This window comes from Perca flavescens, chromosome 17, assembly GCF_004354835.1.
Source record: "Perca flavescens isolate YP-PL-M2 chromosome 17, PFLA_1.0, whole genome shotgun sequence".
NCBI classification, from domain to species: Eukaryota; Metazoa; Chordata; class Actinopteri; order Perciformes; family Percidae; genus Perca; species Perca flavescens.
The window spans coordinates 15,002,708-15,026,823 of record NC_041347.1 but is presented as its reverse complement, the minus strand read 5'-3'; the positions used below and the strand labels follow the sequence as shown (position 1 = coordinate 15,026,823).

The window sequence follows — 24,116 nt, the reverse complement described above, 5'->3', positions numbered from 1 at the left end:
AGTATATTAATATAATCATTATCATTATTAAGTTTTTATATATGTATGTGTGTGTGTGTGTGTGTGTGTGTGTGTGTGTGTGTGTGTGTGTGTGTGTGTGTGTGTGTGCGTGTGTGCGTGTGTGTGTGTGTGTGTGTATTGGCCTTTTTGATTAGCCTATGGATGTGAGTTTTGTGATTAACTTGGCTTTAGTAATCGTAGTAATACAGTCAGTCATAATGAATAATTCATGTCCAGTAAAATGCCCGGTAAAATAATATACATAATTTCTAGTAGTCATTCAGTCCTAAAAGTAGAAAATATATCATAGGACACGAGGTCTTACGTGGATTTCATGCCATCCTGTTTGAGTGGAGGATAAAGATAAGCAGTTATAAAAAGCATGAATGGAGAGTGGAATGCCGGGAAGTGTAGTTCTCCCAGTAGCTAGCGGATATGACGAATGTGTTGTGTACCCCGTCTGCTTTGCCGTAGTTGGACGAATCAGTCGACGTTGACAGACCTTGGGATATGACTGTGCTTTTGTAGTAGAGAGCTAACTTTAGCTAGCTAGACCGTTAGCTGGTTGTCAAGTTTTTAGGATTACGTTAGCCGAACGAGAGGCATTCGAGTGCCAACGCGTTCTCTGGACAAACTCATGTTTTTTGTTAGCCTTCATATTTTTAAAGGATGACATTGTTCATCGACATTAATGTTTTCTGGTGAAGGAAGCTAACTTAACTTAAGCTAGATGGCTAGCTACTAGCGTGTCCGCAACTTGTGAATCTCATAACTTAGTCACTGTTTGGGCCATAACAACCTAAACGATTCACCAGAGTAGTTCGCTAATGTTAGTTAGATTAGCTAGCTATTAGCATAACAACGTGCACTGAGAACCCGAGCGAAGTAGCATTTGCTAGCATATTGAAGCTAGCCAAGTATTTGTAATATGAAAAAGGCGCAGTCTGACACATTGGGGTTTGTTCCTCAAAAAGACATCGTATACAACAAACTTCTGCCGTACGCGCACAGGCTAGATGATGAATCCAATGATATTTTGAGTAAAATAAAAGGAAACTTGTGCCGAGCTGTTCAGCTCAGAGAGATATGGCCCGGTGTGTTGTTTTGGACAAGGAAACTTTCCACGTAAGTAACAGTAACGTTAGCCTATCTTTGGCTCTCGCGTACTAATAACGGTAACAGTTCTTGCTCACTTTATAATGTTTTCAAAGTCTTGAGCCTCTTGAAGCAAACAAACTTGCGTAACATAACGTGTTGTGCAACATTTCTCATTTTAACTACATTATGTATTTGGCTGTAGGGCAACTTTGCAGTTATACTGTCTCAGTGTCTGCTAACGTTAGGCAGTTTGTTCTTATTGCAACTGTAGCTGTAACTCCACTCTGGTCAATAGTAGGCTCAGACACTCTCCTGTAACAGCCTGTGGTGCTCAGTGTGTTTTAAACGTTATAACACTAAACTACAAACACTTAGCTAAATTACAAACTGCCCAGTGTATGTGATCAGGGACGGTCTGGGTTTCATAATCGGTGGCAATAAGTGTCATATAAAACCTTGACCCAGGCAGTGCAGCCCAATAGTAGGCCATTGTCATTACTTTTGTGCTTATGTTGTGTTTTAACATTTTCTTTTTGAAACGGTGAGTCAGGTGACAACTCACCAGATATCTCAAAATATGAATAACACATTTTAGTTTTATGGACATTAAGTTTCCTTTGAAGTTGCTTCAAGCAATTCTTGTTTACACCCAGCTTTTGAAATGCAGTGTAATGTTTGTAGAGATCATAATCGGTTATCTATTGACAGTTTACTAAATGGATTAGTCAAGTCATACTTGTTCATTATAACTTTACAAAAATAAAATAAATCACAGTAATATACCTTACCCCCTTTTGCATTTATCTTTTAGTTTTTTAGTAATGAGTCCCATTGCAACCACAAACACATTGTCAATATGACAGGGAATTACTTAGAGTGCTGTTTAATTTGGTTGTACTTGGTCACTGGGCTGTCTTTAATCCGTTTCAGTCCCCATTGCTGGCACATTGCTCTGTCTAAGAGTGAGTCACTGCCGGCTCAGACAGATGGAAAGTTTACTGTAGGATTGACCCAGATTCTGTTCACTGGTATTTTGGCTTTTTTGACAGTGATGCAAATATTTTTGAAAAGTATTGTTATAATCTTTTTTTTTTTTTTTTTTTTTACACATAAGCACCTTACATTTTTATTTTGTTCATGCTGTTCACAGTGGCACTAGGCACTTATTTTGCATGTTAAAACTGGAGAAATTGTCCCTAAACCTATACTTCTTATTTAGGTACATGAGACTGTATGGACGGAAGTTCAGCAAAGAAGACCATGTGCTGTTCATCAAGTTGCTCTATGAGCTAGTGACAATCCCCAAACTGGAGATCAGCATGATGCAGGGCCTTGCACGGCTTCTTATCAACCTCCTCAAGTAAGAATTATTTTACATGTGTTAAACACGCAATTATTCAACACTTAAAATTTCACAGTATAAGGTAATCTTGAGGGTTTTTTGTTGTCTCCAAGAGTTAAGTTAGATGCTAAAACAATGCTGCAACCTCACCATTGATAATACGTTTTAGAAACTTATGGGTTTTTTTTTACAGGGTGGGCTGTATGATGAGCTAGGATCTGTGTGTTTATTCTCATCCATCTGCATGTCTGATTCATTTAACAGGAAAAAGGAACTACTATCAAGGGAGGACCTTGAGTTGCGGTGGAGACCACTGTATGAGCTGCATGACAGGATTCTTTTCTCCAAAACAGAGCATCTGGGCCTCAACTGGTTTCCCAAGTATGCCTCTGCTCTTTACTGTTGCTGTTGATAATATTTGTTTTCTAGGAAATGCTATTTACATATCAATTGAGGAAGGCGCGTTCACTGCATTTACATTGTACACATTTGATGGTTGTGTAGTACATCAGCTATTGTTTTTTTTTGGGGCTTGAAATTTACTTTTTTTCCTCAGTATCCCACAACTGCTCCAAATTCTACTTTCAACTGTCCCAGACTTTACAACTAATGTCCCAAATTTAAGTTATTTTTTCATTCTACATAATAAATATAGTTTTATTATAAAATACAAGTTAACTGGCATCACTTCATTGACTCACATTGAAGTTCTGCTAGTTGTTCCCTGCACTGATATCAGAAATAAAATAATTGAAATCACCTTAGGTGTTTGGCCATAATCAGTTTTCATTATTCATTTAGTCATTGGTTGAGTTACAGTTTCTTGTTTATTTCTAACTGATTAATAAATGCATCACTGCAAACTACAGTGCAGAATGCTAACCAGTTTTCTGATTGTTTTACAGCGATGGAAAACAAACACTTAGAACATACCTCATAGTAAACACTAGAGTTTTTATTTTTAACACCGTTTTAAACACCATAACAGCTTCATAGTTCAACATTCAGTTCAATTTGTTTTGAGTTTGTATGAACATCACTATCCTTATGCCGGGCATTGCCACCTCACATTTTTTTAATTTGGACACCCAACAATAATTATGATATAAAGTACAGGCCAAAAGTTTGGACACACCTTCTCATTCAATATGTTTCTTTATTTTCATGACTATTTACATTGTAGATTCTTACTGAAGGCATCAAAACTATGAATGAACACATATGGAATTATGTACTTAACAAAAAAGTGTGAAATAACTGAAAACAAGTCTTATATTTTAGATTCCTCAAAGTAGCCACCCTTTGCTTTTTTTGATAACTCTGCAAACCCTTGGTGTTCTCTCAATGAGCTTCATGAGGTAGTCACCTGAAATGGTTTTCACTTCACAGGTGTGCTTTGTCAGGGTTAATTAGTGGAATTTTTTTCCGTATTAATAAAAAAGCAAAGGGTGGCTACTTTGAAGAATCTAAAATATAAGACATGTTTTCAGTTATTTCAATTTTTTTTGTAAAGTACATAATTCCATATGTGTTCATTCATAGTTTTGATGCCTTCAGTGAGAATCTACAATGTAAATAGTCATGAAAATAAAAAGGAAACGCATTTGAATGAGAAGGTGTGTACAAACCTTTGGCCTATACTGTATATTCCATGACGCGTAAAGGTAATAATTTAATTTGTAATGATACGTTTCTCTACTGTCCCAGAATTTTCCCCGACACTATATCTTTCCCAGGTGCAATATTTCTTATCCCTGGGACAATGGGACAGGCTTAATTTTCAGCTCTGGTTTAGTAGCCACATTTGGAAATTGAAAAAAGTAAAAAAAAAAAAAAAAAAGATTGTATATTTCCTTCGATTACACCCCTGCGGCAAAACTTCTGGAGTGCCCCCCCCCCCCCCCGCAAAATCAATTTCTCTGATTTTGATTATAGTATAGTAATAATTGAAGAAAAATACTGTAGAAAACAACAATATTTGGTAAGTCTGTATATTCCTACATGGAAAACAGAACATATCAAGTCAGTGACTGAATTCCTGTTACTGCAAAAGCTAATAGTGATACAAGAATGAAATTGAAAAAATGTTGTAGTGGATAAAATGTATTTAATCTCGGAACTGATCAGAAGAGAACAGTACTGCCTTGTTGGGCTTACACTATTAACCAATACATTGCTGACCATGCCTAAACGTGGTCCAGGTTGCTTTTAGAGTATCACACTAAGGCTAATTAGAACTTCCTGTTCCAAGTTTCCCAAATGTTTTTATGTAATGAATCCAGTACCAATGACTTAAGATATTCAAATAAATTGCTACTATAGTATTTTGAGAGTATGATCAAGGCAGTACATTGTTCACTTTCTTAATTTTGTGCTTTGACAACTTTAACAGAATATTTTAGTCGTCGTAGATACATAGAATTATTTTTATATCAAGAGAAATGGTTCCATAAGCCAATTTAGTTATAACTTTGATAACTCGTAGGTCTCTGTAGTTTGAATAAAATCTAATTGCGTAATGGGACCAGTTGGAGAACAAGAGGAACATTTTGCGCGCCACATACCTTTCATAACTACTTTTTAGGAACGCATCGGAACGATCGACTATGACCTATTGGGTCTTTGCCTTTTTGGCCTTTACACTTTGCACGGTTTTGGAGAGAAGTTTAAATGTTGGTTTCCCCTATGTAACACCCTTGGAAATTCACTACGAAGTAGCAAGCAGTGCGAGGTACTCTTTTATGGTGCTATGGGAACATTGTATCTGTATCACATAAATGCCTTGCTAGCACATCACTTTTACATTACAGCTGATGTAAGCAAGCTGATTTTGGCTGATAGCCAGCTCACCTCTTTCAAAACTATACTAATGCATACAAAATATGATACTCTGAATACTTAATACATTGTATAAGTTGATGCATAGTTTGTTCATATTTTGAGTGATTGGCACTTTGTCGTGTGCTGAATGTGTTCTTTATGCCTTTGTCTCCTTTCACATTCAGTTCTCCACGGCCTCGTTCATCCTCTAAACACATAATGATAAAATTGGTTCAGAGGTGGTAAGGACAATACTTCTCTTTGTGTTTTACTTTGAATTCATCCTTTGAGGCACTTACTTGTTTGTTTTATTATTTTTTATACATTGCATGTGGAAACAAAAACTGGACACCCCACATTGTGACAGAGAAAAAGCAATGTTAACATTTCACTCATATTGGAGACTGTCGCACTGCAGCTTTTTTTTTTTTTCCTTCTCTTATCCCCCATATCAACCATGAGAGAGTGATAATGGACTGTAGTTTCTTTCTTTCAATAGTGGATTATGTTGCAGCAATGTAGTACAAAGGTGATACTGACCATATTGGGAAGTAATACAGTTTCAGATTTTTTTATGATTTATATATAACATTTATTATTGTTCATTTGGCCCATGTTCAGGGGAGTTTTTGCTGTTACTCCCCCCCTTAACTTGCTTCAAAGTTAGCCACATATACCTGCATTCTACATAGCATTTCCAGGAGTCATGGAGGAACGCAAGCTCTTGTCACGTTTCCTCCCCTCCTGGAATGCACTGGGGTAAATGTGAGTGTTCACTTCAACTCCGTTACAAAGGTCAAATAGTGTAGGCTAGGGTTCCTTCTGCCTGAGCGTCTGCGCACTTTGCAATGGGCGACTCAGTTTGACTAGTTGTTGTTGCATTATTTTGACCCCGGTTTGTGCCCTGTGTGTTGTGGGGTTACAGTGCTAAACATTGGGCTAGACCCATGCATTTAGATAGTTGTAGTAGTTTGGCTTGCACAGTGTCTCCCATAATTTGGCCAAGTATTACATGTGGAGTATGTCGGCTACAAGAAGACTTAAATGATGTGGAGATAAGTGACCAGTTGCTGAGTGAGATTGGCAGGGCATTTCCAACGAGGCATGGCTTGAGCTTGCATGCGAGCAGATCGGTGGGATTGTGGATGGGGAGCTCAAAAGCTGTGGTTATATTGGTCCCGAGCTTTCTACACTGTTATGTGACCACAGTCCTGCGTCTGCAGTCTATATGTAAAGATGATCATGTCAGGATTTTGTGATATGTAACCCCTTGTATTATTAGTCGTACATCCAAAACCACCTTGAACAAAGTGTTAAAGCAGTAATTGAATTCAAAGTGACATGTTATGAATGAAGAGTTAGTGAAACTATTAACATATAAATCTGTATATTGGCATGAGGCCAGCAAGTAAGGTCAACCACTATTGGCAACATTTAGTATTTAGTATAGTTTATTTTCAATGAATTGATTACAGTCCGTTAATTACGTTTTATTGCAACTTCCTCACTATACACCAGATCCTAAGATTTTCTCGTTCACTGTACACCAGTCAGGCGTGTAAAGAAATGTCTGTGTGCATGCAATCAAAGTCAAGTTGCATTGGTGTGAAGATTATTTAACATCAGTGGTTGTTTTGACATGCCATGACATTCCTCTTTCATTTGCTTTTTACAGCTCTGTGGAAAGTGTACTGAAAACACTTGTGAAAAGCTGCAGACCGTAAGTACATCTCAGTCCTTTATGTCATGTATGTGTCTATGACTGTCTCTTCTTTTTAAATTTTGGCTCCTGTATGGTATTAATAGGATTCCAGAAATTACATTTTTTTTTTAATCAAATTTAGAGCTATATTAATCTGAGAATTCATTGATTCTATCATTATTGATTTTTATTAAGTAGACAAGACATTCAATAAAATGAATATATTGAAAATTAAAATATTAAGTAGAATAGTAAACCTCTAAATGTTGGTTATATTTTGGATGCTGTAGTGGATGAAGAATCTGAATGTTGTGTTTTCACACCGCGTGCAGATACCTTAGGTGAGCCCCTAGGACTCATCCCTCAGTTTGCACTTAGGCAGATAATCCTATTATCTCATCTAATTCTGTCTTGTGTGAGAGTGTCCTGTCACTGTGAGAAGGGAGAGTGATTTGTGGTCAGCTGCTGAGAAGCTGTGGAGCAGCGTGTGAGGCAGAGGGAAGTAGCCTTGGTTGAAAGTGACAGGGTTTACATAAACACATATAATGAACCATGACAATCCCCCTGTGGGACTATGAGTCCAGAGGAACCAAAGGATTTACCCTAACAGCTAAAAATGTGCCAGGTGTATGACTTGTAATCTCATGCTTGAGTAACATTGCGCGCTACCATTGAAATTTCAGTAGCGGCTAGTTTGTACAGATGGTCTTGATGAATGGCAACCCAGAATGAAGACCGTTGTATACTATTGCTTTGAAGCTCACACATATGGTCTTATTTTTACATTATATTTATGTAGCGTAGGTTTTTCTTAACAGTACAGTCTGGTTATCAATCTCGTGTGTGTAGGTGTGTGTTCAGGTGTGTGAGGAGGTGTTTTGTAAGGGACCAAAGAGGATTGTGCATCTTTGTAGTGCTCTCTAAGCTGCTCTGCTGGTTGAAATGCTTTATATATATATATATATATATATATATATACATACATACATACATACATACATACATACATACATACACACACACACGTATGTATGATGTATGTATGTATGAATTGTTTTTCTCTCTCTGTTCATACAGATACTTTTCAGACTCTGCTACTCAGGAGATGCTGGATGAATGGAGACCACTCCTCTGTCCCTTTGATGTCACCATGCAGAGAGCAATCAGCTACTTTGAGCTCTTTCTACCCACGACTCTGCCTCCAGAGCTGCACCACAAGGGGTTCAAGTAAGAAACTTCTCATTGTCTCCTATGTACGGAAGGGGTGGGCATGAGTAATCGATTGCTCGATTACTTGCCGTTATGAGGAAACACGAGGGGTTAGTTTTTTTTAGTCTAATAAATAAACAAAATAAGCTCACAACTCAACCAACTCTCAGTCGAAAATCACTCTGGTCGAAATAAACCCCAGCAGTACGCGCCCGATCTCCCCCTGCTGCACACGCAGCTCCCCTGCTCACAAGCTGCCAAAACTACGGCAGATCAGTTTTTGGAGTGTCGAGTTTTGCTGGCATGTGCTGCAGTGACACAAAGCTGGTTGAAAATCGCCAAAGTTTCTCTTTAATTCACAGAGTTAGATGTCAAATATGTTGGCTACACGCAGTTTTCCCCGCTATCTCTTTGTCGTTGACCAATGAGAGCAAGCATTGGCTCAGCAACGCTTGTTCTTCGGAGGCAGACCATTAAATCAGCATACAAATGTTGAATTAGAATGTCACTGTTTGGTACAGCCCTAATGGTAACTGTGAAGGTTTTGATTGAAAATTGGCATTATGCACCATCTAGACTGCTGTCCATTGTTATTGCTGCTGCCGCCAGGCTCTTTAAGATGCGTTCTAAAAATAGATTTCCCTTCATGAGGAATTAATTCCCTACCTACGGTAGAAAAACGAGTACCGTCACGTTTTCAGAATTTTGGTACCGACTTGGTACCGAAGTACAGGGTCTTGTGACATCTGTAGTTAAACGCCACATGTATGTAGTTCGTAGGGTTGTCTTCTGCCTTTGTAACCATTTGTTTGTCTGACAGATTGTGGTTCGATGAGTTGATCACCTTATGGTTGTCCGTGCAAAATCTTCCAAGCTGGGAAATGGTGAGTAGATTGTTTTAAAATATGTCTGAATGTACAATAGTCAGTATTTCTGGCTTCCCAGCGTAACATGTTTTCCTACATCTTTGCAGCATCTGGTCAACCTCTTTGCTCGCTTGGCCAACGACAATATTGGCTACATTGATTGGGACCCTTACATCCCTAAGGTTTGTACTTTTTTTCTTTTCACCACCGACTACACAGTTTAGTAACTTGTTTGTTTTGATTTTTGTGGCACATGCTCTCATGTGTGGCCTGAGCTCTATAATTTGGGCTCATGGTGTGTATTTCATTGCCACTGCTGCTTGTCAGAGAACAAACTATTAAGTTTCCTTGTTGCTCTTGGTCACTAATGGGACGTGACTTGCATCATGCTTGCGTTCCAACTGAGTGACTGTTTTGATCCATGTAACAGCACCGGCATGAGTTACTAATAAACATACACTCCTGACCCGTTAAGCCCAATTAAATGTAATGGGCTTTTATCAGTTTTACAACAAATAAGTCCACATCAAAATAATCAAACATGGAATATTTAACCCTAATTGTTTTGTTTTTTCACATTTCAGATTTTCACAAGAATTTTGAGGAGTTTGAATCTCCCAGTGGGGACCAGTCAGATGATGGTACCACGATATGTCACTAATGCCTACGACATCAGCCATGTGGTGCTTTGGGTCTCATCCCTCTTGGTTAGTTCATTATTCATAAACTTTGTGTTTGGTAAATAATTGCAGCCACAGTTGGTGTAGAGATTATGGTCACAATCACCTTTACTTTGTCACTTTCAGGGTGGACCCAGCAAGCAAGCTCAAGCACAGCTCAGTGGCCTTTTCAACAGTATTACATCCTTCTTTCACCCATCAAACCATGGCCGCTGGTTGGTGAGTCACTTCTTTCTTACACACAGCACTTTTTTTAGTGACCCAATAGGGTCAGCAGTAGGGGTGGGAATCTCTTGGCACCTCACGATTCAATTCCAATTCAGAGGCTAACGATTCGATTCTAAACCGATTATCGATATATCTCGATGCATGATTTTTATGTACCTTTCCATGCTTGATATTTAAAAATGTACATATAAATCTGAGTTTGCTACTCAGAGTTTGCTAATCACTTCCTAGACAAAGCAGCTAGACAAAGCTTAGATTTTGACATGTGTTTGTCACACACAAGTTTTAATGAAATGTTTTGTCTACTGAGGTTTTTGTTTTGTAGTCATTCCATGCTTCAGCTTTAAACACGCTTGTGAAAGTCACCTTCTCTCCCAGTAATCTTCCATGCTCAGTCATGTTTAAAGGTGGATAATTGGCTTCTTAGAACATGAACGTGTCGGATGTAATGTGATAAAGTAGATGAACAGCCTATATGTGTTTTGCCTAATTATTTTATGTATGTCTTATTAGATCATGTGTATATACAAAATTTAAATATTTTTTCTCCTTTTGGCCATTTTTGTGTGTTTTTTTTCCTGCACTCTTGCCTAAACTCTAAGTTGTTGTCCATTATCCCATCCTCTTTCAGTCACTCTGTTTTCTGATTTGTACTTGTCTGGAGACAGTAACTTTTAAATAAAAATCAACACATTTAAAAATCGATTATTAACTTATCTGAATCAAGAATCAAATCGTTCTAGAGAGAATTGCGATGCATCTAAGAATTGATTATTTTTCCCACTCCTAGTCAGCAGGTCAGACTTTTCTTTGGTAAATAAATAGTACAAAATAGCTGATAAATAAAGGAAATTTTAGGGAATTTATTTTTCTTAATTATGTCTCCATAGCATTAAATATTCAACCCCACATCATCACATAACCTTCACCATACCTAGAGATTGGCATGGTTTTATTTCAGTTAGCCTAATAGCTGGTTTGATTTGCATTGAGAGATGATTTTATGGAAATTACTCAATGTCAATATCTAGGTATGGTGAAGGGTATGTGATGATGTGGGGCTATTTTAATTCCAAAGGCCAAGGGAACTTTATCAGGATGCATAGTATCCTGGATCCATGAAATAACTGGCCTTTAAAAATAAAAATCTGCTTGCCTCTATGGGAATTTAACATAGGGGTGTGTATACTTATGCCCCCTGTATTTTAAGGAAGAACATTTATTTATTTACAATACATTACGATAACGTTTATGAACCCAACTTTAGCATCGGATCATAAACGTATGAGCACCACTGTAAATTATTTTTAACCACTACTCTGCTTCATCAGAAATGTGTAGGTTTGGTTTGATCAAATTTGAATAATTATTATTATAATAATTTATTTCATTTATTTTATTTTATGAATGACCGTGTTATCAAATTTATTTTAGAAGTAGCTAAACTGATAGGTGCACGAAACGTAGGGAACAGAGAAAACTAAAAATATAGAATAAGAATTATGATAAACAACTGAAATCAATAGGAAACATGAGTTGTGATGGTTCGACTGCTACCAGATACATCACTCACCAAGCTTGTTCCTACTATAATGCTAACACGTTAATACAGCATGCCATGGCGCTCGGCGGCAGCACAATGACAGAGTGCAGACAGAGTCAGTCGTCATCATGTTTCTAGGAAGCTTCCTGAACCTCTGTATCAACTTCAAAAATAACAAGAGGACATGTGAGTGAGATGACTGCAGTGCTATTAAAGGTCACTGGGAGCAGGGCCAAATGCCGTTCTGTTTTGAGGACCCCCCTCTACTTGGTTTGCAGGACCACAGGCAGCATTCTGTCCTCATGTTGCTTGGCTCCAGGTGAGGGGGTCATCCACTTAACAGTAGCTGTGGTTTTATCACACTAGTGCAGTGCCCGTTTAAAACACTTGGCCTGTGATATCGCTGCTTTTAGCTTTTTCCAGAACCATTGTGCCCCGAAATACTTATAGACGGACCCCAAAGTCAACTGTATACTACCGACTTCCTGTGTACTTCTACTTAACCCTTGTGTGACTTTGGGTCACCTTGACCAGTTTTTGATTTTTGTTTTATATCAGAAAATATGGGACGTAGAAATAGGCGCTGAAAATGTGTAGAAGAAAAATTTAACAATTTAAAACGTTGAGTTTTTTCAAGGTTGACGGGAAGACAACACAAACGTTGTACTACTACATTTACCTAACAGAGAAATTTTACTGGTTTTGTTGAAGATTCATTTTTTTCTCGCAAAATACAACAATTAAAATATAAATCATTTTAAATAATTCAGCTATCCAGTAATATATTAGCTCCATGAAAGCTCCACCTTGAACAGACAGTAAGTCCATTTAAGTACAATGTGCTGATATCACCTTTCTTTCGCTCTTCACTTAAGGTGAAACTCGAGTGATTTGACTGTACTGACTGTAAAGTGATCCCCATACTTTGCACACATACATACAAGACAAGCAGAGAAAGCTGTGTTCAGTGTCTTGGTTTGTGTTTGTGTGTGCATTATGTCATCTGTGTCTCCAGATGCTCCATACACCCTCTACTTCTCTATTTGTCCACACTACATGGAGGCACACCATCTACCTGTGTCACCCCTTTGTCATGTATTTGTCTTTTTTTTGTCCCTCTGTCCTCATGTCCAGATGAAGCTCATGAAGCTGCTCCAACGTCTCCCAGCAAGCGTGGTACGGCGGCTGCACCGAGAGCGCTACAGAAAGCCCACATGGCTGACACCAATACCAGACAGTCACAAGCTCACAGAGGAGGATATCACAGACTTTGTGGAGAGTATGATGCAGCCGGTGCTGCTGGCCATGTTCAGCAAGACAGGCAGTCTTGATGCAGCCCAGGCCCTGCAAAACCTAGCTCTAATGAGGCCTGAGTTGGTCATTCCCCCCGTGCTGGAGAAGTAAGTCTGTACTGAACTAGAGAATCTCAAGGATAAGGCCACATTTTGAAATAAACACAAAGGGCTAATTGTTCTCCGTCTCTACCATAGAACATACCCTGCTCTGGAGACTCTAACCGAGCCCCACCAGCTGACAGCCACTCTGAGCTGCATGATTGGTGTGGCACGGAGCCTGGTGTCAGGTGGGCAGCGCTTTCCTGAGGGGCCCACTCACATGCTGCCTCTGCTCATGAGGGCTTTGCCAGGCGTTGACCCGAATGACTTCAGCAAGTGCATGGTGCGCTCTAGTGTTATTCATGTCTATCTTCTTCTTACTGAATTTGTTTTTGTGTTGTTTTTTTTTTAAACCTATTAAATCTGATACAAACATTCCTTTCCCCCACAGATCACATTCCAATTTATTGCTACATTTGTGACTCTTGTGCCTTTGGTGGACTGTTCGTCTGCCCTACATGAAAGAACTGACTTGACGGAGGTGAATTAATATTATTTTTCCTGGCCTTGTCAATGAATAAATGCAAAGTGTTAAATGATCCTTGTGTTTAGCTATATATATATAATACATTTTTTGTATGACTTCCAGGTGGAAAGAGAGATGTGCTCAGCCTCCGCTGAGTTTGAAGACTTTGTGCTTCTGTTCATGGACAGGTAAGTGGAGTTTTGATGAAGAACATTAAAACACAAGTCATTCATCAGTAGAGCTCTGTTGCTCCCTGTTACGCAGTTGTGATAGGATAGACTGACAAACTGGAATAATTCTCTGTAAAATATTGTCCTATTAGTGCTCTATAGTTAATGAATGAGTAGATACAGCAAAGGTACTGCTCAGTCAAACTGGTTTATTTGGAGAAGAAACAAAACACTTGATCATATTTTGCCGGAGGATATATCTATCACAGGAACAAATCACATTGGTGGCTTTCAAATTAGTTGTTGCCGTTTTCAGGTACATTATTGGATGACTGGATGTAAAAAAAAAAATATATATATTTTTGTTATCTGGACAGATGCTTTGCCCTGATAGACAGCAGCACTCTGGAACAAACTCGCGAGGAAACGGAAACCGAGAAAATGACTCATTTGGAGAGTCTGGTAGAGCTCGGTCTGTCTTCCACTTTCAGTACCATCCTCACACAGTGCTCCTTGGACATCTTTAAGGTTGACTTTTCACACACTTGTCTCATTCCACATTTTTTATTCTCTTATTTATATTTTTGTGTGTGTGTATAAATTTGTGTGTGTCAGGTACATTATTGGATGACTGATGGATGTAAAAAAATATATATATATATTTATTTATTTATTATTACTTTTTTTTTTTAACATATTTGTTACATTGTTTTAACTTGTTTTAGGTGGCTCTGGAAAAGGTGTTCAACTTTGCAACCACCAACATCTTTGAGACACGTGTAGCTGGGAGAATGGTGGCTGACATGTGCAGAGCTGCTTCCAAGGTGAGTCTTGTCCACTCAGACTCTTCATGTGGGCCTAAAGCTTCGCCTTCCTGTAGCTTATTAGTTTACTATCTTCATCCTCCCTCTGCTTCTGTTTTCAGTGCCACCCTGCAGAGTCACTCAAGTTGTTTGTGCCACACTGCTGCAATGCCATAAACCAAATCGCTGTCAGTAAGTGCTCACCACACATGAATACGTTTTTCTTCAAGAGGAGGTTTTCAAACGCATGACTCGTGTTTTCTTCCTTGCATGACACACTTCTTTCTTTCTTTTTTTTTTAACAGATGAGGAAGTGTTGAATGAGGAAGAGCTTGACAAGGAGTTTTTGTGGAATCTCCAGCTACTGTCTGAGGTGATTTAGACCACTCATGATTTACTAACTTAACCCCTAAATTCCTGTATTTACCAACACCTCCTATCTATAATTCTGTATGTCACTGTATTTTTACTGGATATTTCCCTATTTTCCATGTGCACCCCAGGTGACCCGGGTGGATGGTGACAAGGTCCTGCCCTATCGTTCTAACCTGGTCCAGATTTTGCAGTTGACGCTCCACCTTAAGTGTAAGCAGGGCTACACTCTAGCTTGCAACCTGCTGCACCACATCCTTCGTTCTTCAGCCCTCACCTACCCCACAGAGTACTGCAGTGTGCCAGGAGGCTTCCATCAACCTACCAGTGACTACTTACCCATCAAGGTAATAATATTGATTGGTTATCAATTATATATAATATATACATATTATTGGTGATTTCAGAAGCTTAATCCAATCAGTTTTACATTTACATTAACTTGTAACCTACAACAGTCTTACTTTGTCCCACATATCTGCTAGGTGAATTTGTGTTTAGAAACTTCCATGACCAAACTTGTGCAATGTTTTCATCATATTACTCTTATCATCCCCACAAACCAGTGAGAGATTGGGTTTTAGAAACGGTTTCAGACATTTGTTTTTAAACCAGATAAGCGATACAATTCTGTGGCATTCACTTTGACCTGGTTTGAATAATTGTCCGAGCCTCTCTTTAGACAGTCAGTGAACGCAGCCCGCACTTTAATCCAATTATGTTGCTTCCTTGATGGAGGCATAGATAGTAGATCACTTTGCTGGATTACTGTACAACAAGAGGGATACAATGTTTCACTTGTGTTTACCACAGTCACCACAGTACTACTAGTACTACAGGCCTGGCCTGGGGGGATGTGTTATGTGTTGCGTCAATCTGAAAGTTGTCTTTAATTAATGCCATATGTATTTGTTTTTAATGCAGTGATATGCTGTATGTCTAAGCACATGTTAAATTGCATACCTTTAGCCACTTAACACACAAAAAATGGTGTCAATAGAGATGCAGTTCTGCAAATCATGATTTGATGTGTGCTGGGGATGTCTGCTTTTTTTTTCTTTTAACTATAGAGAAAAAAGAAATCCTGTCTCTCCAACTGGCAAGTTTGTGTGTTGACATTTAAGTTGCATTGGCAATATTCAGGTCCTATTTGGTATATTTCCACATGTGAACCAGATGAGAAAGTAACAAATTCCATGTGTTTTTTCCTAATTACACATATATATGTACCACAATAAAATGTAAATGGGTTCACTTGTATTAGGTGGTGTTAATGTAGCCTGACATTTCTTTCTAACTAGTTAAGGTATAAAAAGTATAAGCTTTGCTCATTGTCTTTATCCCACGCAGGAGTGGGGTCGTCCTGGGGACCTGTGGAATTTGGATATCCGGTGGCATGTGCCCAGTGTTGAGGAGACCTCCTTTGCTTTTTATTTACTGGACCTGATCCTCCAGCCTGAACTTCAGCGTCTTCAGAGATTTGCACAGGGGGAACAGGACATGAGCAGGTATGGAGGAACAGTGTGCACAGGTGTGCTCCCTACAGAAATTACATTTGGATTTCTACTCACTAGATGTACATTGGATTTAGTCCACTTTTGTTTACTGTAATGCATATGATAGGTTATGACTTTGTGTTTTTCAGAGATGACGTCCTACAAAGCCTGACCATTATTCAGCACTGCCTCCTTGGAGCTGGGAGTCTGATGCCTCCACTTAAAGGAGAGCCCATCCCTGAACTGTAAGCAGTTGCGTTCACAAAATAAAATCTGTCCTGACCAAGAAATCCAGAGAAAGACACTGTTGGTTAACAAATGTTAGTTAAAGTCTCCTTTAGGAAAACAGTTAGCAGATGTGTTGGGTTCTTCTGGAGGGAGAGACCAAGGAGTTTGTTGATTTCATATTTGATACAAAAGTAGATTCAGTAGAAGCACATACATCCCCCCCCTCCCATGATTGACAGGCTCATATTCCATAAAAATACATAGATCGAAGGCCTACTGGATTTGCGCAAAACAAAGAGAAATCTCCATGTATGAGTTACTTATATACTTATAATTGTTTCATTGCAGTGTTTTTGCTAACGACTGTATGATGGACTTAATATTGGACAGATGTTTCAAGGCACATTTTATTTCACAAAATTAGTTTTCAGACACCATTTCATATTGTACTTAGTTAACTTGGCTTTGAACCTTCTTTTTCTCTCAGGGTCCATAGTATGGTGAATCTAGATGAGACCAACCTCTACACAGGAGTGGAGTATGGTACGCAAGTCACTTTTTTATTAAGTGTTGGATGATGAAGCTGTTGCCCACAGTACATGTAAAACAAATGGGTTTGTTTGTTTTGAGTATAACCTGCCACTGTAATATTATCTTTGCCTGCAGATGACTCCAGAGAGAACTACAGAGATGCTGTCTGTAGAGTGATGAGACAGCTGCTGCGTAAGTGGTCACTGTCTTTTAGGCTTGTGGTCTTTTTTTTTGTTTTTGTTCTACAGCCACATCCCTAACCAAGTTGTAGTCACGTTTAACTTAACAGGCAAGCTAACAATATACTGTAGGTCTCTGTCCTGCCATCTGATTTCCTTTACCTCTTCTTGCAGATTACATCCTTGAGCACTCTGAAGATGACACCAAGTCTCTTTTTTCCATCATCAAAGTAGGCTGGCAGTAACATGATAACATTTATACCCTTATTTGTATGTGTTTGAATGATATGCCTACCTCAGGGTTCAGGCTATGGGGCTAATTTGCATGTTGCATTCCCCCCCACCGTACCAACATTTGCTGATATATTTGGCTCATATCTACAAAACTGCTGTATACCACTGTATTACACATCCTTCAAACAAAACATACACTCAGATGGTATCTTTTAGAATACCACATTGGAGCAGTGTGTGTAAGTTATTCTATGCTGCATGGGACATTGTGTAGGCAAAGATTATCACTGAATTTATTTAAATCATGTTTGCCGTCTTGAATCACTCACAATCTCAAAACAGGCTATGGCCAGTAGCTGATGTATTGATCCTATCTCCCAACACTAATCACCATTTTTGTCTGTGATACCTTTCAGATTATCAGCGACCTGTTGCACTTCAAAGGTTCTCACAAACATGAGTTTGACTCCCGCTGGAAGAGCTTCAATCTTGTGAAGAAATCAATGGAAAACAGAGTAAGAAATGTTATTTTATTATAATGTTATGTTAACTTTTGTTACTTTAATACTACAGTTATCCTAGGAAGGAGTTAAAAAAAAAAAAAACATGCCCTCTCTCACCAAAGCTTAAATTACAGTAGATACATTAGTGATAGGGCTGCACAATAAATCGTTTTTGTTTTTCGTCATCGCGATATCCATAGATATATTGTTCTATGGCGATATCAACGTCGCAATATACACATCACGAAAGGCTGCAACATATCACGAAAGACACAGATTTTTTGTTAGTTGAAAGAAAATTACAGTTTAAAATGTAACTTTCATTCTTTTTTAGTGGTGCCTTTTATATTCAAGTCAATGTTCTATTTGTTAAGATAATAAAAGAATGTTGGAAATGATTTCAAAAAGCAATTTGTTGTGTTTTAGCAGAATACTGAAAGCAGCAGAAAGGCAACACTGAGTTAATTTTAATATCTGTTTATTTATAGCAAGTAATATCATGATAGCGATATTCAACAACATTATCGCATATTTTCCTCATATCGTGCATCCCTGTTTAGTGATACTTGTATCACATCCTATATTTAAAACTGACTTGGTAATTTAGAGTGTGTAATGCCTTGCCGTTGAACTTGCAGCTTCACGGCAGAAAGCAGCACATCAGAGCTCTGCTAATAGACAGAGTCATGCTCCAGCATGAGGTAAGTCCTTTATAATAACATTGGGTAATTTCTCTATTATTCTTTTTTACCATTTCTGACTTTGAATCTTGATAATCTAATCTATATCTCTTTTTTTATCAGCTGCGAAAGCTGACAGTGGAAGGATGTCAGTACAGGAGTATTCACCAGGAACTGATGAGGGATCTGTTGAGGCTTTCCACAAGCACCTATAGTCAAGTGAGTTCCACAGCAATGCATTATCTCCATCATATCAAGGCATTTATTCACTTCCTGCATTGTTTAGTGTTATCACAGAGTAGTTATTACACATCATAAATCAAAAATATGTTTGACTAGTGTTCTCAATACACCTGAAGTAAATAATATGCTAACTGAGACTTTTTAATTACCTTCCAGGTACGCAGCAGAGCCCAAAATGTGTTGTACACTGCATTGGCAACCTACAATTTCTGCTGCAGAGATCTGATCCCCCATGTCCTAGAGTTTCTCAACCCAGACAACAGCAGTGTCACACAGCAGCAGTTCAAAGTATGACAGTCCTCCCTGGCACATCTGCTCTACAACATAGAAACTCACAAAGTTTTACATTTGCAAGAATTCAAGTTTCATATTTTCTCAAATAACATTCTGTGTATGTCTCCAGGGTGCCTTGTACTGTCTTCTGGGGAATCACAGTGGCGTGTGCCTGGCCAATTTGCACGACTGGGACTGCATAGCCCTGACATGGCCCGCCATTGTACGCTCTGGCCTCAGCTCAGCCATGTCTCTGGAGAAGCCCTCCATCGTGCGGCTCTTTGATGACCTCGCAGACAAAATCCATCGCCAGTACGAGACCATCGGCGTCGACTTCTCGGTAAGAAAAACACCCGGAATACTTTCACAAATGGATCATAGAATCAAAGGGATCATAGAATCAAAGGCAATTGTGATATCTGCCTATGCCTATAAGGGTCATATAGATATTGCTACTTATCAAAATAACATTCATTCTGCTGTTGTCTTTGCCCTTGAATTCCCTCAGAATTTTCTTTTCAATACTGTGGGAAAGTTTTAATCGACATTGACCTTACAAACCTCGAACTTGGTCCTTAAAAACTTGATAAATGAAGAAACACTCTCTGGTCAGTCTCTGTTGTCTTAAATGAGTTCTTGTACCAGGAAATGGACACACATCAAAAGCTGCATAAAGTCAGTTTGTTAATTCCCGTCCCCACCAGAAAACAAGGTCATAAAGAGGGGCATTTATGGTTCCTCTCAGCTGTTTAGCCTTCTTCTCTAAACAAATCTAGTCAAAACCAGTTTCCATCCAGCATATTTCAATATATTGAGACACCCCATAGCCTTCTAATTTTTAAGACTGGACAGTCTCTGCACCAAAACTAGTCACTAAATAAAAATGTGTACCCATATTACTCTCTGCTCTCCGTCACTCCAACATAGCTATGCAAGGAAAAGCCAATATTTTATCATTCTCCCCCACTGTGTCTGCTCTTCAGCAACGTCTAAGTTTAATTTCCCTCCCACAATTGGACAAATTACAGCTGGGAAAATAAGTATTGAACGCGTTAACATTTTTCTCAGTAAAGATATTTCTGATGGGGCTATCGGCATGAAAATGTCACTAGATGTCAGTAACAACAACAAAAGGAGATATCAAAACAAATAAGTCCATAAATTAAGTTGTGTGTAATGAAGTGAAATGATACAGGGAAAAACTATTCAACACACTTTGTGCCTTGACAGCTTCAAGACGCCTCCTTTATGAAGAAACTAGTCGCACACATTGCTCAGCTTTGATTTTTGCCCATTCTTCCACACAAACTGTTTTCAAATCTTGAAGGTTCCAAGGGCATCTTCTATGAACTCTGATCTTCAGTTCTTTCCAGAGGTTTTCAATTGGATTCAAGTCGGGTGATTGACTGGGCCATTCACAGCTTTATTTTCTGAAAGCAATTGAGAGGCTGTGTGTTTGGGATCATTGTCTTGCTGAAATGTCCACCCTCGTTTCATCTTCAGCATCCTGGTGGATGGCAGCATATTCTTATCAAGAATGTCACGGTACATTTCTCCATTCATCCTTCCTTCAATTATATGAAGTCTGCCAGTGCCAGATGCTGATCAACAGCCCAACACCATGATGCTCCAAACTTCACTGATGGTATGGTGTTTTTAGGGTGATGTGCAGTGCCATTTCTCCTCCAGACATGGTGTATGCTATAACAGCCAAAGAGTTTGATTTTGGTCTCATCTGACCAAATTCTATTCTCCCAAGTATGTCATTGGCTTGTCCAGATGTTGTGCTGCAAACTTAAGCGAGCTTCCACATGCCTTTTCTTGAGCAGTGGTGTCTTGCGTGGTGTGCGTGCATAGAGGCCATGGCGGTTGAGTGCATTACTAATTGTTTTCTTTAAAACAACTGTACCTGCTTCTTCCAGGTCTTTCTGAAGATCTCCGCGAGTGGTCCTGGGTTCTTCGACAACTCTTCTCAGTATTCTATGGACTCCTCTGTCAGAAATCTTGCGAGAAGCACCTGGTCGTGGCCGGTTAATGGTGAAATTATGTTCTTTCCACTCCCGGTTAATGGCCCCAACAGTGCTCACTGGAACTTTCAGAAGTTTAGATATTCATCTGTAACCAATGCCATCCGTATGTTTTTCTACAAGAAGCTTGTAAAGGTCTTGGGACAGCTCTTTGCTTTTACCAATCATGAAATGCTTCTTGAATGACACCTTGGTAATGAGAAACCTTTTTATAGGCCATCAATTAGGACTAATCCAGTTGATATTAATTTGCACTAATAGGGGGCAGGATTGCTTCTTAAATACTGACAGATTTCAGTTGGTTTATTGGCTTCCCATGCATTTTTCATGTGTTCAATATTTATTCCCATTATCATTCCACTTTATTACACATAACTGTCATGGACATACATCTTTTGATTCCTTTGTATGTGTGGATTATTTGGGTTGTTACTGACATCTGAACGCTTTGGTACGCTTGGGTATAAAACCTTATTGGTCGGTGTGGACTAGCTACTGGATTACTTGGGTTGTTAATGACATCTGGTGAAAATTTCATTCCAATAATATCCCCATTGGAAATATATTTACTGGGAGAAATGTTTACGCGTTCAATACTTATTTTCCCTGCTGTATGTCTGATGCTATAGGTTTTATCTTTTTCATCCCTTTAGATCCCTGGGGAGTGCTGTGCTGTGGCCAAACAACTTATGATTACTGGAAATCCTGTTCCCAAGGAGCCTTTTCCTTCAGAGGAAGAAGTAGCAGAAGGTTTGACCAGGCAGGAGCTCAAGAACTCCGAGTCTGTTGAGTAAGTTCACATCAGGAACAAGACAACGAATCATCATCACGCCAAAGACCTTCCCCTAAATTTGGCTCCTCCTCTTTGAGCAACTACTTTGATATAAAATGGCTAACCCCGCAGAATAAAACGCTTAAAAACAATACGGACACATAACCCATCTGTTAAGATGAAGTGCATACTCTGCATACAACCTTCATGTGAACAAGAATAGGTTTGGTTACGTAAAGTTTCAAACACTAATACTGTTTTACCTTTTTGTAGGAAATACAAACAGCTCATTGGTGATCTGCTGGACTTCCTCAACAGGAACATGTAGGTTAATTTAATATTGATCAAATCCTGTTTATATTTATGTATTAGTCTGTAACACATGCTTTGTTTAACATCCCAGGCCTTGGAAATTCGAACACATTGCAATTGGCTTCCTGTCATTGCTTCTGAGAGATGACCATGAGCTCCCACCACCTGCTGTTACGTTCTTTGTCAAAAGCCTCAACCATGACTCCCTCTATGTCCGCAAGGTTTGGCATACACATATTATGAGACATGCAGTAGCAGTGCTGTGATTCTACAGCATATGGTTGCATATTCCAGTCTTTCCTGTGTTTCCTTGTTTGAAATGTCTTATTTTCTCCTTTAGGTGGCGATATCAGCTGTTGCAGGGATAATGAAACAAATCAAGAGGCAGCATAAGAAGGTCCCTGTCAGCCCCTCCGAGCTTTGTAAGCATCACAAGTTTTGTTTGACTTGTGTATGGACATTTCAGTTTTTGTGTTTTTAATTATAGTTTCTAAAACTTATGACAAAACATCTTTACTCATCTCTGGTAGGTGGAGTGAAGGAGCTAAGTGGTGTTGTAGCAGCCGGGGACCGTCTAGACAACCAGTGGCTCCAGTATAACAGCAGCAGCCTTCCACACACACAGCAGGACTGGGATAGCTGTGTGTTTGTGGAAAAGACCCACTGGGGATACTACTGCTGGCCAAGGTTTTCAGTTGATGTCATAATCATTTTTTATTTACTTGAGTGTCCTTTGCTGTCTTGATATTTCTTTTTTTGTTATCTGTCAGACAACATCTTTCACCTTGTTTTTATTTACCATCACCTCATTACTGTTCTCCAGAAAACTGATGATGTATGCACCACTGGAGGAGCAACCCAAACAGAACCTGACCAGAGAGGAAATGACAGAGGTTTGTCATACCCCCCCCCCCCGAGAAAACATAATACATTCAGTAATGTGAAGTAATAGTAACTGCATCTAGTAAAATTACATTTCATGCCCTTCCCAACAGCGGGAACAGATCATCTTTGACCATTTCTCAGACCCGGTATTTATCAACCAGTTCATCGAGTTCCTCTCTCTTGAGGACCGTAAGGGCAAGGACAAGTTTAGCCCTCGCAGGTTCTGTTTGTTCAAGGTGAGATTCCCTGAGAGCAGTGTTAAATGCAGAAAGCAACTTAAGTCAGTCAATAAAGAAATGAATTTCGTCCCTCCTTCTGCTATCTCCAGGGATTGTTCCGCAATTTCAGCGATGTCTTTCTTCCCCTGCTGCGGCCACACATGGAGCGCCTTGTGGCCGACTCCCATGAGAGCAAGCAGCGCTGTGTTGCGGAGATCATCTCTGGACTGATCAGAGGCTGCAAGCACTGGAGCTACTCAAAGGTACGGAATTGAAACTCTCACTGAGTAAGGTGGCTAGATGTTCCACGTTGGAAAGTCACCTGATTTTATACACGTAAAAAATAAATAAAAATGCTACTACCATAGGTCTTACAACGCAAACAAACCAGTTCATACACTTGTGCTCTTTTACAGGTTGAGAGCCTTTGGGAGGTGTTGTGTCCACTGCTCCGTACTGCCCTGTCCAACATCACAATAGAAACGTATGCAGACTGGGGCACTTGTATTGCCACAGCCTGTGTAAGTGTTTGCTTGTTTATATCCATCATGTCTTTATCCTTCCATTTGTCAAACTTGTGTCACTCATCCTTCCTTCCATACAACTCTGATGTTTCTGTTTCGTACAGGAGAGTAGAGACCCACGCAAACTCCACTGGCTGTTTGAGATGCTAATGGAGTCTCCAGTCAACGGTGAGGGGGGCTCCTTTGTCGATGCCTGGTGAGTAGAAAGGTTGCTGCCTGAAGCAGATGTTGATGTGACTGACAAACTTTGATGATTGTGCTTCTTTTTCCTTTCCAGTCGTCTCTATGTGCTGCAGGGAGGCCTAGCTCAGCAGGAGT

The 24,116-nt window shown here is 39.3% G+C and overlaps 1 protein-coding gene across 2 annotated transcripts in view; it reads left to right on the top strand.

Annotated features, from left to right (window-relative positions):
- Positions 1–398: 398 nt before the first annotated feature.
- psme4a (proteasome activator subunit 4a) overlaps positions 399–24,116 on the top strand; it is a 32,709-nt gene continuing 8,991 nt past the window's right edge. The window contains exons 1-40 of one of the 2 annotated variants that reach the window (XM_028603070.1): positions 399–1,125; positions 2,318–2,458; positions 2,705–2,821; positions 5,446–5,502; positions 6,936–6,980; positions 8,040–8,189; positions 8,992–9,055; positions 9,145–9,219; positions 9,622–9,744; positions 9,844–9,936; positions 12,623–12,888; positions 12,979–13,165; positions 13,274–13,363; positions 13,472–13,536; positions 13,896–14,046; positions 14,244–14,342; positions 14,444–14,513; positions 14,627–14,694; positions 14,825–15,040; positions 16,044–16,201; positions 16,339–16,434; positions 16,905–16,960; positions 17,084–17,140; positions 17,302–17,357; positions 17,778–17,876; positions 18,503–18,565; positions 18,668–18,763; positions 18,944–19,075; positions 19,191–19,400; positions 21,741–21,877; positions 22,133–22,183; positions 22,263–22,392; positions 22,512–22,593; positions 22,702–22,858; positions 22,995–23,064; positions 23,167–23,292; positions 23,385–23,537; positions 23,691–23,795; positions 23,903–23,994; positions 24,076–24,116. The exon at positions 24,076–24,116 is cut by the window's right edge and continues 91 nt beyond it. In XM_028603070.1, the coding sequence (XP_028458871.1) occupies positions 929–1,125; positions 2,318–2,458; positions 2,705–2,821; positions 5,446–5,502; positions 6,936–6,980; positions 8,040–8,189; positions 8,992–9,055; positions 9,145–9,219; positions 9,622–9,744; positions 9,844–9,936; positions 12,623–12,888; positions 12,979–13,165; positions 13,274–13,363; positions 13,472–13,536; positions 13,896–14,046; positions 14,244–14,342; positions 14,444–14,513; positions 14,627–14,694; positions 14,825–15,040; positions 16,044–16,201; positions 16,339–16,434; positions 16,905–16,960; positions 17,084–17,140; positions 17,302–17,357; positions 17,778–17,876; positions 18,503–18,565; positions 18,668–18,763; positions 18,944–19,075; positions 19,191–19,400; positions 21,741–21,877; positions 22,133–22,183; positions 22,263–22,392; positions 22,512–22,593; positions 22,702–22,858; positions 22,995–23,064; positions 23,167–23,292; positions 23,385–23,537; positions 23,691–23,795; positions 23,903–23,994; positions 24,076–24,116 (4,441 nt within the window). In that variant the 5' untranslated portion in view covers positions 399–928. The remainder of the gene's footprint in view (positions 1,126–2,317; positions 2,459–2,704; positions 2,822–5,445; positions 5,503–6,935; positions 6,981–8,039; positions 8,190–8,991; positions 9,056–9,144; positions 9,220–9,621; positions 9,745–9,843; positions 9,937–12,622; positions 12,889–12,978; positions 13,166–13,273; positions 13,364–13,471; positions 13,537–13,895; positions 14,047–14,243; positions 14,343–14,443; positions 14,514–14,626; positions 14,695–14,824; positions 15,041–16,043; positions 16,202–16,338; positions 16,435–16,904; positions 16,961–17,083; positions 17,141–17,301; positions 17,358–17,777; positions 17,877–18,502; positions 18,566–18,667; positions 18,764–18,943; positions 19,076–19,190; positions 19,401–21,740; positions 21,878–22,132; positions 22,184–22,262; positions 22,393–22,511; positions 22,594–22,701; positions 22,859–22,994; positions 23,065–23,166; positions 23,293–23,384; positions 23,538–23,690; positions 23,796–23,902; positions 23,995–24,075) is intronic. The other variant, XM_028603071.1, reaches the window with a different exon arrangement.